This window comes from Cibotium barometz, chromosome 34, assembly GCF_041138505.1.
Source record: "Cibotium barometz isolate CiBa-2024 chromosome 34, ASM4113850v1, whole genome shotgun sequence".
NCBI classification, from domain to species: Eukaryota; Viridiplantae; Streptophyta; class Polypodiopsida; order Cyatheales; family Cibotiaceae; genus Cibotium; species Cibotium barometz.
In genome coordinates, this window is record NC_141079.1 from 12,485,746 (window position 1) to 12,503,975 (window position 18,230).

General features: G+C 43.3%; 1 protein-coding gene across 3 annotated transcripts; it reads left to right on the forward strand.

Annotated features, from left to right (window-relative positions):
* The first annotated feature begins 391 nt into the window (after positions 1-391).
* Positions 392-18,007, forward strand: LOC147618705 (zinc finger CCCH domain-containing protein ZFN-like). 3 transcript variants are annotated; one of them, XM_086773734.1, is made up of 8 exons: positions 394-692; positions 828-1,722; positions 1,810-1,973; positions 2,081-2,143; positions 2,350-2,469; positions 12,105-12,398; positions 14,385-14,732; positions 17,116-18,007. In XM_086773734.1, exons 3-8 carry the CDS (start codon positions 1,815-1,817, stop codon positions 17,458-17,460), a joined length of 1,329 nt encoding a protein of 442 aa, XP_086629860.1. In that variant the 5' UTR covers positions 394-692; positions 828-1,722; positions 1,810-1,814; the 3' UTR covers positions 17,461-18,007. The 3 variants fall into 3 exon arrangements, with proteins under 3 accessions (XP_086629859.1, XP_086629860.1, XP_086629861.1); XM_086773735.1 differs by having other exon boundaries at positions 398-692; positions 1,481-1,722; XM_086773733.1 differs by lacking the exon at positions 828-1,722 and having other exon boundaries at positions 392-692.
* Positions 18,008-18,230: the final 223 nt, after the last annotated feature.

Here is an 18,230-nt window from a genome sequence, read left to right on the forward strand (position 1 = left end):
ATTTCTAAGGTTTTGACCTTAGGGTGTTTTAAACCTAAAGTCACACCCTAAGTTAAGTAAACCTCCATTTAATCAATATCGTGAGCTAAGTTACTACCTAGATTAAGTGGGTGAGCTAAGTTACTACCTAGATTAAGTGGGTGAGAGAATAAATTAATAATAGATTAAGTTACTACGGGTAGGAAGAATTAAGAAAATATTATTAAAAAAGGCTGGAAACGAAAAAAGGCTACGCGGCCAGGTGGCAAAGAAAATATGGGACCCACATGGAGGGAGAGTCGGCGGAAGCATGTCCGAATAGACAGGAGATGACGTGGAAGGCAACCATTGGCGGCTCACTAGCTCAACAAAACTCCTTTCTTTTCTTTTTTAACCAACCCCCCCTCTTTTGTCAAGCTGCGCACTTTGGTCCTCCCCGAGCCTTGTAGCATTCTGTCAATACACAGAAGCTTCCTCTTGACCACCATATCCAAAAGCTTTCAAAACCCGCATATCACTATGTTACATGGAACAGTATCAGCTCTCTTCGGCCAAGCGATTCTCTGCGTTTCCTTCATCTAGTTGTAATCCCCCCTCTTGCCCCCCACCTCTCGCAGAAGATTTCCATCTGCAGGATCCATACCATCGTCTTCATCACCCGCAGCATGCAGCGATCGCCTCCGCTTCAAGCAGCTTCTCCGGTTATACTCAAGGTACCCCCCCCCCTCTGTGTGTGTGTGTGTGTGTGTGTGTGTGTGTGTGTGTGTGTGAAGGCCTAGGCCTGTTTATTCTAGGCTGTCGACCAATCACATAGCAGCGTCTGACAAGAATTCTATTGCATAATTAAGGGCCACCAATGAAGCGGCTGGAATTTTTCCCTTTGGCTCCACCAATGAAGCATCTGACAAGAATTCTATTGCAATGGCTCCACCAATGAAGCGGCTGGAATTTTTCCCCTTGCTTCACGCGAGCCATGACGGGAGCGAATGCCCTCTTCCCCCATTCCCAGGCACGGAATGGGCTCGACTACTACCTCCCATTCCGGCCAGGTATGGGGGGAGGAGGGCATTCCCTACCTCGTCTCTCTCTCTCTCTCTCTCCACACACACACACACACACACACAATTACTGCAAAATCAAATTTATTCATTTCTTTTTTTTGATCGCTGCATGCAATTATGCCGCTTAATGCATTGAACATGTCTGATTTACCATCATTGGCTTATCGTATTGCATGGGTCTGACTGATTTTTCATTCCAAAAGAGGTGGCATTTGCATTCTGATTTGCCATGCCGAAATAGGGAATCTTTACACGTTAATGTGATCTCTGCTGTAGCACAGCGCGTTGTCCCAGATTTACCTTTCAAGATCCTTCTTCTCTTTTGCGTCTTCCATGCTTATTGAATTTTCTTTCTTTTTCTGCTAAAATCCTTCACTGTTTACTTACCATGGGTCACTAGCCCTGGCCTTCTGCAAGAGATGATTCAGGCCTTGTTACAGCTGTATGCCAGATTTTGATGCAACAAATGAAATCCGGCGGCTCACAATGAGGGCATCAAGAGTTTTGTATCACAAGTCCAATGAAGAATTCTCTTTCACTCTGTGCGGCAAGAGAGTCTATCTACAAAGTTTCATATTGTAGGATGTCCTCTCTGGCTTGGCATGGACTTTCATCTTTCAGAAGCAATGTGGGGTGGTTTTTGGGTGTTCTCCAGCTCTCCCATGTGCAGATTAAGCTAAAGGTTGTCATGTTACAGAAGCAATGTAGGAAAGTACGGTTTCTGACATTGCAGTGGTATGGAATTAAGATATAGAGTTCTGTGTTGCAGAAGCAATGTGGCAGATAACTTTGCAACCTCCCGAGGAGGCTGATTTTTTCTCAGGCCCTCTCCCCGAACGGCCTGGAGTGCCAGACTGTCTCTACTACCTGAGGACGGGTGCGTGTAGCTATGGTATTAGCTGCCGGTTCAATCATCCTCCCAACAGAAAGCTGGTGCGATTACTTCATAGTAAAGGAATTCAGTTTTTGAGCCACTGTAAAAAGCAATGCAAATTTAGATAAAGAATATTGTATAAATGAGCAATCCATTGCAAATGCAGGCTGCAGCATTAGCGAGAGACAAAGGAGAATATCCACAGCGAGTAGGACAACCTGAATGCCAGGTTTGGCCTTCTTATCTTATGCTGAAGTCATAGCAAAGTCTGTATTTTATTTAGTGTGTTGACAGGTGCTTGTAAGCTTCATGAGATTAACGTAGTGACTAGTGCTTGTGGTCTCCGTGAGACTTCGGGATCACGTAATGACTTTCTTCTTGACGCTTTAGAATGAGCAAGAGTGGCATTTACCTGACTCGAGATTTACCCTGCAGTACTATTTGAAGACAGGCACCTGCAAGTTTGGTTCGACTTGCAAATATCATCACCCAAGGGAAAGGACTGGAATCTTGGGAATGGTATCAATGAATATAGTAGGCTTTCCACTGCGGCCGGTGTGTATCCATGTCCCTTTGTCACCATAATTTTCTCTGTTATCAATAATACTTGCTTTTGTAGTAATAGCCTTCCTAGTTCTTTTTTCAATGTCGATAAAGTGTAGGAGAGTGTGTTATTTCTGCATTTGGTAACTTGATATGTTAACATTTCTAACCTTTCCTTTTGGTTGTTGAAATTTCTGTGATATTTCAGATGTATGCTTGAATAATTCACAGTGCTCTATTGTATTTTCCCTTTTCAATATGAACCTTGGAACATTGTTTTATGCTTAGCCTGTGCATACTACAGGGCATTCTTTCTTTTTTTGAACTAAGAGGATGCAGAAAAGAGTCCCGTTTAGATAGCTTTCTTTTGTGTAACCTTACACTGAAGTTTTGATTCTACTTCTGTAACTATAGTGTTAGCAAGCTGGGATATAATAAGTAATGGATGAGGCAAATAGGTACAAAGATGTGTGTGTGTGTATATGTGTGCACGCCCATGGGATTGCTCCCTGTGTAGGTCACATTGTCCCCCGCTAGAACTGCAATTGTCCTCAGTTGCATTCCCTCCTGATAAGCTCTCAACAACGGGCAGGACTGATTTGTGAACTGATACTCACAACCACACCTCGTATTGTATGTACTATGACCCTTGAACTTGGGAAGGTATTAGAGTTGCTTGCAATGAGAGCCTCTTTTGTATCGGTGAAGAACCACATGTTTGAGCACCAACACCTCCTGCAGTTCTCTTTCTAGAAACTTTGGATCATCTTCATTCGATGAAATGCCCAACTCTGGTGCATGGTACCTCAGAGGATTGTTCAACATATTCCAATTGCTCAGTAACTCCAACTGGAAAACGACATAAGTGAGCTTCTTGATGATCTTGAACAGACCTTTTTTCTTTAGACCAAGCTTAGGAGAGACTCCTTGGAACTACTTGAGCCTTTGCTCCCCAAATAAAGTCAATCTCATTCTTCAAAAGAGCTATCCTGGCAATGCTTATCGGCCTTGTTTACCTGCTTGGTGTGAGCATTCTCAATCTGTCTCGGATTTGTCTCAACATCTCTATCATCTTCTGGACCATTTCATTTGTGCCATAATGTCGAGTGGAAGTTTCCAGAGTCAGGATCATCGGGATCACAATTGGACGATTGTAAACCACCTCAAAGGGAGTCTGGACCAAAGCTGAAACAAAACCCTTTTGAAGCATTGAGACTTTATGCTAGCAAAGGACCGATGTTGGTTATTCTAGACCTTTTTGTGGTTGAACATGATGAGATTGCATTGGAGCAGTCTTGAACCAAGTAGGCCATGTTGTGGCCTATGAATGCCAAAACAACAAGGAAGCAGATGCATTATCTTGGAGACCGTTCAGCCAGGTGGTTTCTATGGATTATCATATGGATTTCACTTTGATGAAGGATCCTTATACTACCAAAGAGGATTTCAAAGATGTTTTGGAACAGATTGTAGATTAGAAATTTGGTGACTTCTTTTTATGTCATCAAGTAGGGTTTTCTTATGATGCAAACCCAGGTTATGTGTGACACAAGGAATTGAGGCCAAGGTAATGGAAGAGTGCCATGCTCCTTTCTACATGGGGCGTAGAGACACCTTGACTACACTTCAAGCTTTGGAGAGCTACTTCTATTGGTCTACTATGAGAAAGGACATTGAACTTTATGATTCAAGAATGTTTGGTTTGTCAGAAGGTACACGAGCAAGATTATTGCACCCATTGAATGTTCTATGGGAGAGTATTGCTATGGATTTTATCTTTTGGATTGCCAAAGTCAGGGAATGATGGTATATGGATCTTTCCGATTACCAAGAAGATCAACTATGTATGTCATCGGTTGGACCTTTTAGATCATTGGAGGATATATAATGCCTTCCATGACAGTTTATTGAAACCATGTACAGGAGGAGCCTGTAATGAAGGATCCACTAGGGGTGGAAGAGCCAGAACAGATTAAGTTTCATTCTGTGAGAAAAAGAGGAAAGACAGTGTGGTGAGAAAGTTTCTCTTGGAAATGGATGCCAGAGAAGTACTTCAAGGACTATCGAGATATACTTTGAGCTTATGAGGAAGTTGTTCGTCCAGATATATTTGAAGTACATGTATATCGACGTCTTGCGATCAAGACAAATTCAAGAGGGAGGGATTGTACCTCTAGCTCTCTTCATTGTGTATATATATTGGATCGAAATTGTTCATTATTTTGCTGATAATGATTACTTGGATATGCTCTAGTTTGGGTGGCAACGATGTTCGATAGCCGAAGGAGTAAGATTTGTATATGGGAGGTAACGATGCCAAATGATTGGTCATTGCGACCAAATGGCCCAGTTGATTGTATTGGATTTCGTAGTTGACCAAATGGCTCAGATGATTGTATTGGATTTTGCAATCGGGCGGTCATTGTGATCAGATGGCCCAGATCATTGTATTGGATTTCACAGTTGGGAGGTTGATGCAACCAGATGGCCTTGATATTGATGAATTCTTGAGTAGTCCGGGTGACCAGATGGCCTTGAGTGAGAGTGCGAGCCAAGGGTACCATTTGAAAGAGGAGATTGAGTCGGACCAAAAAGCTAAAAGCCGCTTTTTCGAAAAACAGCTCTAGGGTAAAAAAGCAAGGCCCTGAAGCTAGAAAAGAAAAACAATAACTTTTGACTGAAGTTGAGTAATATTTTACTATTAAAAAGACCAAAAGCAAAGTAAAAGGCAAAAGTATCACTTTTTGGCAAAACGCAAGGCTTCCCTAAGTATAAAAGAAGCATGAGCCTCTCTTGAGCATCAAGTTGAAGAAGAATCTCTTCATCATTTTGCTATCTTCATCGAAGCGTGGAGATCATCTTCTTTATCGTCATCTACTTGGTCATGAACCAAATCATGTAATTTTTCATTGCTGTCGGGTGATTCAGAGTACCCCATCAAGTGCAATGCCATGTCATTATCGATCCGTACGGATCTGTATAGTCATATGAAACTATACGGACATGTACAGGACTGTATGGACATGTATGGATTGAAAATTCAAAAACCCTAAAAATTTAAAAAACCCTAAAATTGCTCCAAAAATCCTAAACCTGCTCCAAAAACCCTAAAAACTATTTTTTGGAGGTTTTATCAGCCAAAAATCATTAAAATAGGTTTTATATCAATTTTCTTGCCCGAAAGAGCTTTTCCATGGTTTTCTTCATTGACAAGGTTGAAGGAGTTGTGGAGATTACTCATGGGATGAGTGAGTGATTCTTGGATTTGGATTTGGATTTGGATTTGGACTTACATCTCGACTTGGATTTGGATTTGGATCTGGACTTACATCTCGGAACTTGAATTTGAACTTAGACTTGGATATGAACTTGGACTTGGATATGGACTTGGATTTGGATTTGGATTTGGATTTGGATTCATTGGATTTGGTACTAACCCGGTGAGAGATACTTGTGGGTCATCCTCGTGATGTGCTCGACATCAAAGATCTCGTGCCTAGACATCGACATCGACTAGGATATCCTACATCGACATATCGGTTTGTTTTGTATTCATTGATTGTATTGATCTTGGCCAACGTGCCCGTGGATTGTTCTTGAATAAATTCTTGAAAGTGGGCGGGGCCTGTTCCTTGCTCAGTGTTGTGTAGTGTGGTGATTTTATCACCCGCCCGGCGTACATGGATGTCCACCTATCACATGGGATACGTTGTGCCATTGGACAGATCCGTACCTCATCACACCAGCTGCGCATTGAGACAGGCCGATATGTGCATCAGATCGTGGATGACCGCATTTGTCAGCTATGCTACCAGGAGGTAGAGACAGAGGAACACTACATTTGCCGATGTACAGTCTATTATGAGATCCGAGGGAGATGTCACTGCCTCTTCCGAGAGGGTTTTGGGCCGTTACGCAGGGTCATGCAGTTTGAGGATCAAAGATGCCTGGGATTGTTTCTACTTGAGCTCAGGAGACACAGAGAGACCCTCTTGGCAGACAGGAGGCCGAGCCATGATGTACCTAGACAGAGGACCCTGACAGATTTCTTCGGCACCAGCACTAGCAACCCAGTCCACACACCTCCTGATACCTCCTCCATTGGGCCATCAGGGCACCGACCACGCTCCCAGGGAGTCACCATTGATAGAGCAGTTATCTTATGTCGTGCTTGTCGGCCACGCCCACCAGGATCCCGACCACGGCATCCTCACCATCGCCAAATCAGAGCCATTATTGCTCGACATCGGAGGCGCCTACCTCGCTTCTACGACCTCTCCATTCTAGACAGCCCCATGGTGGAGATACTTGATCTAAGGAGAGGGCAACACTTCAATTGATCAGCATACATGGATCTACCTGATATACATTTTTCAGTATTTTCCAGTATTTTCTACTCAGTATCATCTCGGAGTCTTACAGTTCTGTTCTTATAACTGTAGGACAATTAGTTTATTGTACTTTTTAGTCTCATTTAGTTGTTCTCTTTGATGAGACACCAACTTCAGTTTTGGTCTCAGATGTACTCTCAGTTTTGGTCTCATAGGCCACTATGGCCTCTTAGAGACATCATTTCATTTCATTTTCTCTCCCCTCTCTCTCTCTATCTTTATCTCTTGGAAACGTGGTTGAGTTTGTCATGGCATGCCCCGCTGGGCTTACAAGCCAAATCCCCCACTTCTTTTGGTTATTCTAGCCTCCCCATTAATCAATGGAAGGCTATTTTCGGAGCAGACCTTGCCTGCCCCAGATGCCTGGTAGCTTTTGAGACATTACAACATTGCATATGGGGGTGTAGAGCTGCTCAAAGGATTTTGGGCTCTATAGCTTAGCTTATGTGCTGATTGACGAGAGGTACATTTATGTTGCTTGGGGTGCTACTGGTTGGCTCACTCAGTCTGGTCCACATTTGTTTTTGAGGGCATGGATTTGGAGACTGCCATAATGATATGCAGAGGTGTGGCCCAATGCTAGATGCTATTGGATATTCTTCATACATAGTATAGACCACATGTGCACAGTATAGACCACATGTGCAAAGGATTGATAATACTCGGGCGATCATTGCGAGTATCACAGCTTGGCAGATTTGGAGGGCCATTGGCAGATCACAGGGCTAATTTTGGTAAAAATTGGGATTAGAGATAGGGTAGAATTGGGGAAATTGTTAATTTAGGTAGAAATTGAGATCAGAGATGGGGGAGAATTGGGGGAATTTTTAAATTAAGTAAAAATATTATGGAAAATTGAGGATCAGGGAAGATTGGGAAAAAGTGGAATTCTTAGAGAAAATTGTGAAAATTATATAAGAAATTGTAATAGAGAGAACATAAGAAGAAGAAGAAGAAGTAGTATCAAATAAGAGCAAAAAAAGACGTAAACAGGAAAGGGAAAATTGGAAACCATCGACCCTCCACCTAATTCAAGCAAGATCTGTAGCCAAATGTTGGCATTTTCCAAGGCTCTTTCCCTATTTCTATAAAAAATGTATATATATTCATTCCCTCTAGAAAACCCATATTATTTAGCGACCATCTAGTCCCCAAACCCCCCTATTGATCACTTTTAGCGGACTACCATATGTCCTAGGGGTGGGAATCTTAGCCAAATAAAAAAACACTAGGGTTTGGTTGGTGATGCACATTAGTAGGATAATTCCCCTCCCTCCCCCCTCCGCCTCCCCCTCCCCCTAGATGTTGATGCAAACCGGTACCATACTTATTTCTGGGGTGCCTTCGGGGATCCATTGGAAAGCTTCCACAGGCCACCAAGCCTGGGGAGTGACGTCTCCTAGATATTGCAAGACTTATGCCAATCGATTCTTTTTTCTCCTAGAAAGAGACTTCTATTAAGTATGAGTGAAACAATACAAATTTACAGTTATCAGCAAGAAAATGGAAAGGAAAACCCTGGAAAGGAAAATCCTCATCCCAGAATATAGGGAGATCTCAACCAATCTAGGACATTATGCTGCCAAGAGAGTCCCAAGAGGATCGAAGAGAAGAAAACACCATGATCCCACTCTCATTTGCATTTTGCTTGCGCAGCTCTAGATGGACTCTGTGTGCAGGCCATGTGACCATTAGAGTGTGAACGAAATCACTCCATTTGCTGCATAACACTTAACATGATATATATGAAAGCCTCTGTGCATGTGGCTTTCCAAATCTGCCATGCTGTGATGGTGGCAGATTTCTCTTTGTACACTCCAATCTCAAGCTAAACAATTCGTGATGCATAATTGTTCTATTGACTTAAGTTGACTTTATTTTCTTTGTTATGCATTTCTCCTACATCAATGGCTGATTGCTTTAAACTTTTCATTCCCTACGCACTCCTTCGTGCACGTGCATGCGCACGTGTCTATGATAGAGAGAAAGAGAAAGAGAAAGAAAGAAACTTTTATTAACGTCTTCAAAAGACCACTAGGGTCTATGAGACAAGAAGGTGTTACAAAGTATCCAAGTGTTAGACTGATCTTGGTAAAACAGAAAAATAAAACATTGGAAAAAGACTACTAGCTACAAATACAAGTAGCATCCTTAGGAATACATCATCAGGAATACAATAGCACGATGACCCAAGGTCCAAGGAACATCAAGCTAGGGTGGTTGGTGGAGAGGTCTCATCATAATCCTCAGGAATTGTGTAAAGGGCATCAATGTCCACATGTCCTGTGCGGGCATCTCTGTATTGCCGGAGCATCTCCTGGACTTGGAGCTGATAGGCGGAGTGCCTATGTGGCCCAGTAGGTCTTGGACGCCTAGCTCGTTGCATCTTAACCTCTTGGTCTACGGTAACCCCGTGGAAACGGAGAGGCTCTTGTGTGCACTGTCTGACTCGTCTGAGACGTGGGGAGTCATGGGTGGGTTCCTCTCTTAGGCAGCGGTGATGGGCTTCTTGGATGTGGGAGAAAAAGCTCGTGATCCGAGGCATAGTTGTTACGAGGCGCGCCTCTAACGGTTAGAGGTGTTCGACTGCCTGATCGAGGCGTCCACCAAAAAAAAAATATATATATATATATTATTATTTTTTTGCTGGTTTGAGTTTTTAGACGGGGGCTTTAAGGGCCCAAGGCAGCCCCTCTCACACACACTCTCTCCCCCCCTCATTCTCTCCCTCCCTCCCTTAAGCCTTTCTCAAGACCCAAAGTTCAAAGTTCAAAGTTCAAACACACTAGGATGATGATGTTTTTTATACCCACTTTTGGAGCTCTCTCTATACTCTACCGGTTCATTTCATTTTACTTTGTACCCTTGAATCTTGATGATGTATCCAGATGATGATGATGGACTATTTTCGTCTCATAGGTCATTTTGGCCTTTTGCAGACGTTTAATACAGCTTTCTTTCTTTCACACACACACTCTCTCTCCCTCTCATACACACCCTCTCTCTCCCTCCCTCAAGGCTCATACATACACACTCTAGTCTCTCTCTCTCTCTCTCTCTCTCTCTCTCAACTTTCACTATATATATTATATCTATCTATCACTATATATATATATATATATATATATATAAAACAGACGCCTCTAACACGCCTCTAACGTCTCTAAAAAATACGAGTCTTTCGAGGCGCGTACCATACCCGCCTCGTACCAAACGCCTCTGACGCCTCTAACAACCTTGATCCGAGGCTGCGATGCATCTGTGCCTGGACACTGTCGGCATGATCCAAGCAGCTGGTCCTTGTGTCTACGCAAGTCTAGAAGGTAGAGCCCAAGACAGCGCTGATCTGGATAGTCAATGGCTTTGGATAATGGTCCAAAATCCTCTCTGAATAGACAATGGAATCTCCCACGTATCTCATAATACGCATTTGAAAGCATAGTGCTCAGTCTCCATCTCTAGGGAACAAATTGTGCATATGCCATCCACTCTATCAATACTCTCAGCTCTCCTCGTCTCCACTCTAAGCCTGTGTGAAGAGACCCAGATCTACCCAATAGCTATCCTCATGGCATGTGACATATGTCAGAATAGGTACCCAGCTTCTGAATGAAGCCATCAGTTGTGAGCCGTAGGAAAACCTCTCTATAGAGTTGCATCTTGGTCCCAAGATGTTTGGGTGCCTGCCATGTGATATGGGTCTACAGTCGTGAGAGGTCAGCTCATATGAGGCGGTTAATCTTCTGACGTGTGAGAGGCAAGAGGGGGGCATCCAAGCTATAATTGGAGGGTGGAAGGCGATCAATCTGGAAACCATGTATCTGGAAGGATGTAGATCCACTGTGTGTATGTCATTGTCTGGAAGAGAGCCTCTAGGCTCTACTACCAAGGGGAAAGCTCCAAACTCTGCTATGACAACCTGGTGTGGTACTGATGGTTTTCTTCTGATCATCCTTGAGTACATCATGGCCTGCAGCCTCTCCACCTTACTCCACTCCATCCGCTGAAGGTCTGGTCCCCAGAATGCAGCTCCATACATAGCTGCCGGTGTCACCAGAGTGTCAAAGAGCCACCCTTTCATACTGGGTTCCTGGAAATGGGCCTGAAAACACTGTCTCTCTAGGCGGGCTAGGGCTGCATATCCCCTTGTGAGACGGGCTGAGGGAGCTGGTTTCATGTTGAAAATGGGTCCGGTGAATGTGACTCCAAGATAAACATATGAGTCCACAATCTCCACTGTGTCACCCCCATAAACAAAACTTGTGGTACCCCTCATGGCTTTCACTGCGGGACTGGATGTGTTAAAAACCATAACCTTGGTCTTGCCCAGATTCACTGTGAGGTCCCGTTGCTCACAAAAGGCCTGCAAAGCCTCTAGATGGCGCTGCAATCCAGCCACCAAATCTGAAATCAGCACCATGTCGTCGGCATATAAGAGGAGAGGTATCACTGTACCATATAATGTGGCTCCCAGCCTCCCTAATCTGTCTATAAAATCATTGAACTCATCAATGTACAATCCAAATAGAGTGGGTGAGAGAGGGCACCCCTGTTTCACCCCGATAGTGCTCGTCACCATGTCAGACAGCCCTATAGGTACTCTCACTCTTCCTGTTACAGACTCAGAGTGTCATGACTCCCCAAATCATCTCCTGGCAAGTGGAGCTCTTGGAGGTTGTGAAGAGGCGGGCCCTTGGTATAGTGTCGAAAGCCTTCTGGAAATCCACAAAGCAATAGTAAATCTTGCGCCTCCCTGCCCGGGTCTCCTCAATAATAGCCCTCAGAGTGAAAGTGTAGAGTATGTTCCCTGAAAACTTGGCTCTGTACCCTTGTCTCTCTGCCAATAAGCTGATCTCTGCCTCCAATACCGCCCCTTAGAGCTTGGCGAGGGTGTGACCAATCATGATTGTGCGGTAATTGTTAGGGTCAAGCAGGTTCCTGGCCTTGTGGATTGGGATAATGGTGTTGGGTGTAGGTGGTCCAAGAAGGTGGGAAGCCTTGGCAAACGGGCTAGGTTAAAGAAATCGGCAAGGAAAGGGGCAAGGGTATCACAGGCATGGGAGATGTGCTCAGCTAGGAGGTCTTCATGGTCCATGGCTTTGCCAGGCTTCATCTTTTTTATGGCTTTGGTTACGTTTTGGGGGGGAGAGAGAGAGAGAGAGAGATCATGTGCTGCATAATGAAAATGTGCATGAATGAATGTGTCCGAGGCAGCTTTGCTTGATATGTTGTAATGAGTGCCTCTTGTTTGCGCAGGGTGAAAAGGACTGTGCATACTATATGCGAACTGGTTCATGCAAATTTGGTGCAACATGCAAATTCAATCATCCCCAGCCAGAAGCTTTCAGGACATTAGCTGCAATGTCTGGGTCCTCAATGTATGCTTCTACTGGTTCTCCATCAACACCTTCACCACAAACATTTCCATCATGGTCAATAGCTAGAGCACCATACATGCCAGGATCACGATTTCAAAGTTCTTCCAGTTTTGCTTCTTTGATTGTACCATCCCAAAGCCTAGTTTCTGTGCCTGGATGGAGTAACTATCAAGTAAGCCTACTACACAATGATGCAGGTTCTGAGTGATTATTCTAAATATTCGATTGCTTGCAACTTACATTCCTACTTTTGATTCCGTCTATGGTTGGAGTTTGATATTTTGCATATTGAGAATTGATGTTTGTATGCATGTTGACGTGCATATTTGGCTAGTATCTACCATGCCATGTCGGTTAATAAGGTGCATGCTTGTAACTGCCCCGCACTACTGTAGGCTTACTAAGTCCTCCTTAATCAACATGATAGCTTTAAAAACAATATATTATATATATATATATATATATAATAGATGAAAAGAAGGTAGCTTGGGAGGAAGTCTTTGCTTATTCTCAATACCAGGCATTCTTTGTTTGTGGATGAATTACAGAGACATGCAGCCCAGCCCTTGTTTCTCTCTCTTTAACTGGAAGATTATAAGGAGAATTTGAGTCAGGATTGACATGATTTATGTGGATGAATGGACCTTAGTTGGAGAGGAGGACCAGTGTTGTGCTAGGTGCAACTATTTCAGAGCACCTACCTCGTCTTCTTGCTCTTGCTCATTGCTTAGGGTTAGAGTGCAAGCCTCTGAGTATATTAACATATTGGGCAGTCCATCATCAAGTAGTGGAAACCCAGGTTTCTCTCAACTACATCTTGGGCAACAGAGAACAGGCCAAAGCAAATCTTCTTCTTAACAGAGTTGTAGAATAACAAGGGAGGAGCCATGAGCGTGTTGATCCCCTGCATGTATGGTTCAGATACCCTTTTTGAGACACTAGATGTTTGGTGGATGTCCATCAGAAATCTACAGTGGATCTGACAGAGAGGGGTTGGGCATTTTCTGACCATTCCTTTCTTTGATATAAAGTCAAGAATGTGTGCATAATCAGCTCAGTACTTCAGGAAAATTTCATTGGGGGAATCATTATATCACTAGAGCTGTGCATGCTAGAAGATTTTGGGACATTCTTATTGAAACTTCTATTAAGTATGAAAAAATATGCGAAAGGGATATATATATATATATATTATTTTTCAGAAAAGAGACTTCTTGTAAGTAAGATAAAATCATACAAAGGGAGATCTCAAACCAAAAGATAAATTGGATTTACCATCTGAGAACAAAAAGGAGATTTCAAACAAGGGGGAAATCTCAACCAATCTGGTACCTTGTGCTGCCAACAAGGTCGTGTATGAGTGGGAGTGAAAAAGATGCCATAATCCTACTCTATCATAAATTGGCGGCACTTTCTGTCCGCAGCCCTCGAAGATCCCTGGACTATGGCCCAAGTGGCCATGAGGGTGTGGATGATATCACTCCAAATCCTGCAAATGCACTGTGACTCATAAACCAAAGTGCCCTCAATGGTCTTAGTGCATCTAGCCTTCCAAATGTGCCAGGCTGCAGGACTAGCAATAATCTCCTATGCACTGTCCAACCTCTGTGCTGGGGGGATGTGTCTTGACTCTGACATGTCCTGAAGATGTCACTGCCGAGCAACTCCCTGAGTGATCATAATGATCAGATCCCTGACGTTCCCCTCATACTGGAGCTGTGGGCTTACTGGAAATGTGATAGCCTGGAATTTATGGAAGGCTAGATGTATAAAGGCATTGAGTGCATCAGACACAGTCACTTTTCATTGATTGACTTGATGCTGTACACACTCCTCTCTTGGGACTGGAATCAGGGTCACTCTGGGCTTGGAGAGGCTAGACAGACTGGTTTCATGTATGCTCGATGTGGTAGCCCATTCCTCTAACTCTTGGGCACATGAACTGTTCAACAATACCATCTTCCCGACAAGCTCTGCTATAGTAATATATATTTTGGAGAAGTCCCTGTTCTTTTATAGCAAAAATTTTACTATGATATAAAGTCAATGGTTTTGGCCTTCTTTTATACCTGTCATTGTCCAGCTCTGGTTTTAGAAGTGTGCTTTGTGATGTAGTCTTTTGCACCCATTTAACAGATGCCAAATTCATGTAAAACAGGCTCGAATGGGGCCTATGGCATCTTTGGACACTCAGCAACAAACACTTGGAGCGAGCTTTGTGTATGGAGCGGCAGCCCCAACTGATGCACTGTCCAGTGGCATTCATGTGCCTTATAGTCCTTACATTTCAGGTTCTGCAGCTACAGGTCTTCCATCAGTTGTGCAAACGATCACTATGTCTAAAGATTTTTTTTTTCCTGAGCGACCTGGGCAGCCTGAGTGTCAGTACTACATAAAGACTGGGGACTGTAAATTTGGAATGTCTTGCCGGTATCATCATCCCAAGGAGAGGATTTCATCACTGACAGATTGCGTCTTGAGCCCTCTTGGCCTTCCATTGAGACCGGTAAGATCTTGTACAAGAACTGATCAAAGTGTATGATTTTAAGTGTAATTTGTCTATCCCTGATAACCAAGAACATTGTAAACATGAAGGCATACTACTATATGAAAAAAGATATTGGGGTGCAGTCTCTTTTTCCGGTTTGGTGCGGCATCATGTAGGAAACCTTCTGCATTGTTTTGCCCCATGTCTTGATGCTGGGACACCCCCCTAGTGCATAACAAGGAAGAGAACGGGCACCAGGATGCCCGTTCCTGTCGTCGACCAATTGGCATAGCTGTGGGAGAATGCCGGTCAGACAGACTGGCATCATGCGTGCGGGAGGCCAACACAACAGCGAAAGTGCAAAACACTCATTCAATCTTGCTGGAGGTGGAGTTTGACATGCCAGCGGGAAGTTGATGGGGGATGCCTAGATTAATGTGGCAGGGATTCTCCCTTGCCCCCCTTCTCTACTTGTTTTGCAACTTGAGAGCATCCTTCCACCATGTTTCTGGTTTACATTATGAGAGCATGGCACAAGCTTTAGTTCTAGTCTGAGACAATCACTTCAGCCACGCAGGGTGAGATTGACCAACAACCCAATCACTTCGAATGACTTCATCCATGATGAGCAGGGGTGTCCATTAGAGTGGTGCAGCTGGAAAAAAGTCCAGCTTCGATGAGATATGGATGACCTTAAAGGCTTCTTAAAGGCGGGGAGGGAAAGACACTGAAGATTTTCATTGGGTTTAAACGAGAATCAAACAAATTCACTTGGCCATCTCTTGGTGTAGTACACCCCTAATTTTGTGGCCAAAATTCTTTTCTTGTACAAGAATCTCATTACATGCTATTGTCATGCATTGAAAGACAAACGGGCTGTGCCCCAAATACTGTTCATATGAACGAGATCTGGGACTCGAAACATGGCTAGGGAGCCTTTGTCCTGGATGGGCTTTGATGTCTGCCCCACCAGAGATTCAGATGAGTGGGGATGGATAGATGCCCAAGGGCCGTTCCCTTCACAGCGAGAAATGGCTATTCCATCACGCTCATTACTTCCACTTGGGTTCCAACTACAAGAACCCATTGGGAAATCAGGACATTTCTAGGGCCATGCAAATGTTATGTTAGAGGAGGCTGTGAAGCTGTGGCAGAAGCTGAAAATTTCATAGTTGCATGCAACATAAATGGCAGGGCAACTGTCACCTCCAGGAATCAAAGCTACTAGGAAACATAATTTTTTAGGGAAATGTAAAATTGGTGGATAAATTGAAAATTAAGGGGGCGATATGGATATATATATTTTTTGGGTAGGGTGGGAATATAAAATTGAGGGGGAGATTTTGGTAGGGGCCAGGAAACGACAATTTTGGGGGATTTTTAAATTGGGAAGGAAATATGAAATTGAGGGGGAATTTTGGGAAAAAAGATAAATTTGAGAGGAGGGAAAGGGGGGGGGGGGGGGGGGGGGGGGGAGGTTGGAATTTGGAGGAAATGATAAGGAGAGGAATATAATATTGAGGATGAAAATTTGGCAGTGACTGGGCACTGTCTCCTTCCATTTCACAACAGGAAATAGCCATTGTGCAATGGATCTGGCCGTTTCCAATATGCCATGTCTAGGAAACGGTGTTTTAACGGCCGTTTCCTGCAACTATGGGAATTAACATTCTAGCAAATGGTAGATTGAAATCTTTTAGTGGATATGGTCCCTTGATTGTCCTAAGTGCAGCACACCATCAGATACTATTCAATACTGCATTTGGAGATGCATAGAGGCTCAAAAGAGTGAAAAAGAGGATTATACTTCTCATATCAAGTACTGGGAGAGGACCTCACTACATCCTTTGAGTAAGGTTGAGTTGCTTGGCTGATTGGTTCAAGATCCCGTATGTTTTATTAGGGCATCCTAGCATCATACATCTAAGACTCTAGCACAGGAAGTTACCTACTTTCTATCCAGGTTGGATCACTCACGGAAGGAAGCACGCGGGTACTCAGAAAATTCACTCATTGTCACTATTGAGGGAGATCATTCATTCTGTTCCTCCTATGTGAAGGAGGTGACATCTCCCTCCTGCCACTTTCTGCTTCATGGATGACATGGCATGATTATCTTCATGGGAGTCTGATAGCTTGGCATATTTAGAGGGCTGGATGTGAAGTCCATATGCAGTCATTGATATAGGACTACGAAGCAATAGAGGTTTTGTTTTCTTTTTTCCTCTAATCAGTACTAGCCTTTGCAGATTGCAATGCCATGAAGATTGGCATGCGGTAACAAAATAGGGCCAAAGTCTGCTAGACTATCATTTCCGCTTGTAAACAGTGCATGCATCAAGAAAGCTTATCTTCTTTTCAATTTAAAATCATGATATAGCTGGTTCTTGCTTTACTGCAGGGAATCCCACCGTGTACATTCTACATGCGGTATGGTATGTGCAAGTTTGGAGCCACCTGCCGATACAATCATCCCATGAGTGGCCTCACATACAGTCCCTCAGCTGCCTCACTTGTAGATATGCCAATATCCCCATATCCAGTGGGATTCTCAGTTGCTAATTATAAACTTTCATCGCTTGATACATCTGTTCAAGGCACTAAAGTAGTACTTAAGCAATCTGGGAATGGGGCAGATGTGCAACAAGGATATAGAGCAGATGAAGGAACTAGCCATGGAAAACCATTGACTACGAGTTCCAACCAGATGACAGACTCTGCTGAGTTGAGTGATAATTCGAACTGAGCTGCTTTGAATGCTTCAATATTAGAAGTTGGGCTTGTACCCATACCAAAGGCCACTCATAACTGCACTACATCATTACGTGGGGCCACATTTTGCATCACTTAAAAGCAAATGCTTTATGATAAGCCTCACAAGAGGTTTATGATAAGCCTCACAAGAGGTTTCTGAGAGAATCCATCCTTCAAAAAAGGTCCTTCTTTCTTCTGTTCAAGCTCTTGGCCATTTCCTCCAAAGACACTTCTAGGTGTGAAAATTCATCTGGTCCTCATATTATTCTTTTTTTGTTCTTAAAAAATGTTTTTATATTTTATTATTCTCATGTGAAAATCCTTGGGGATGCTCCCAAAACACATTGGTATGATTTTTTTTCCTTTTATAGTTTTTTTGCTCCATGAACTGCCCACACACAAGATCTTGAATTGAAATGATTTCTTTTTATATTGTTCAAGACAAGTACTCTTTGTGACATGACAAGACACGAAGAGAGGAGCAGTCTGCTGTTTGGTGTAAAGTCATATAAATAAATAAAATATTGTAGGTTGGCCAATGATGTTATGGGGTAGCCTAAATGAGCTATAAATGTGTCCTTTTTTGTTGATACAGCTCTTAGGAGCTTGTCTTGGTGTTTGTTAAGTTTTAGGAAATAACTGAATATTCCATTGGTACATCTTTCTGCTGTAGTAGTGTGCATGCATATTTCTTCTGAAGTCTGTCCCAGTTGTGACCAGTTATACCGATTCTTTCAATTCACAGAGGTGCAAATGCCCAAC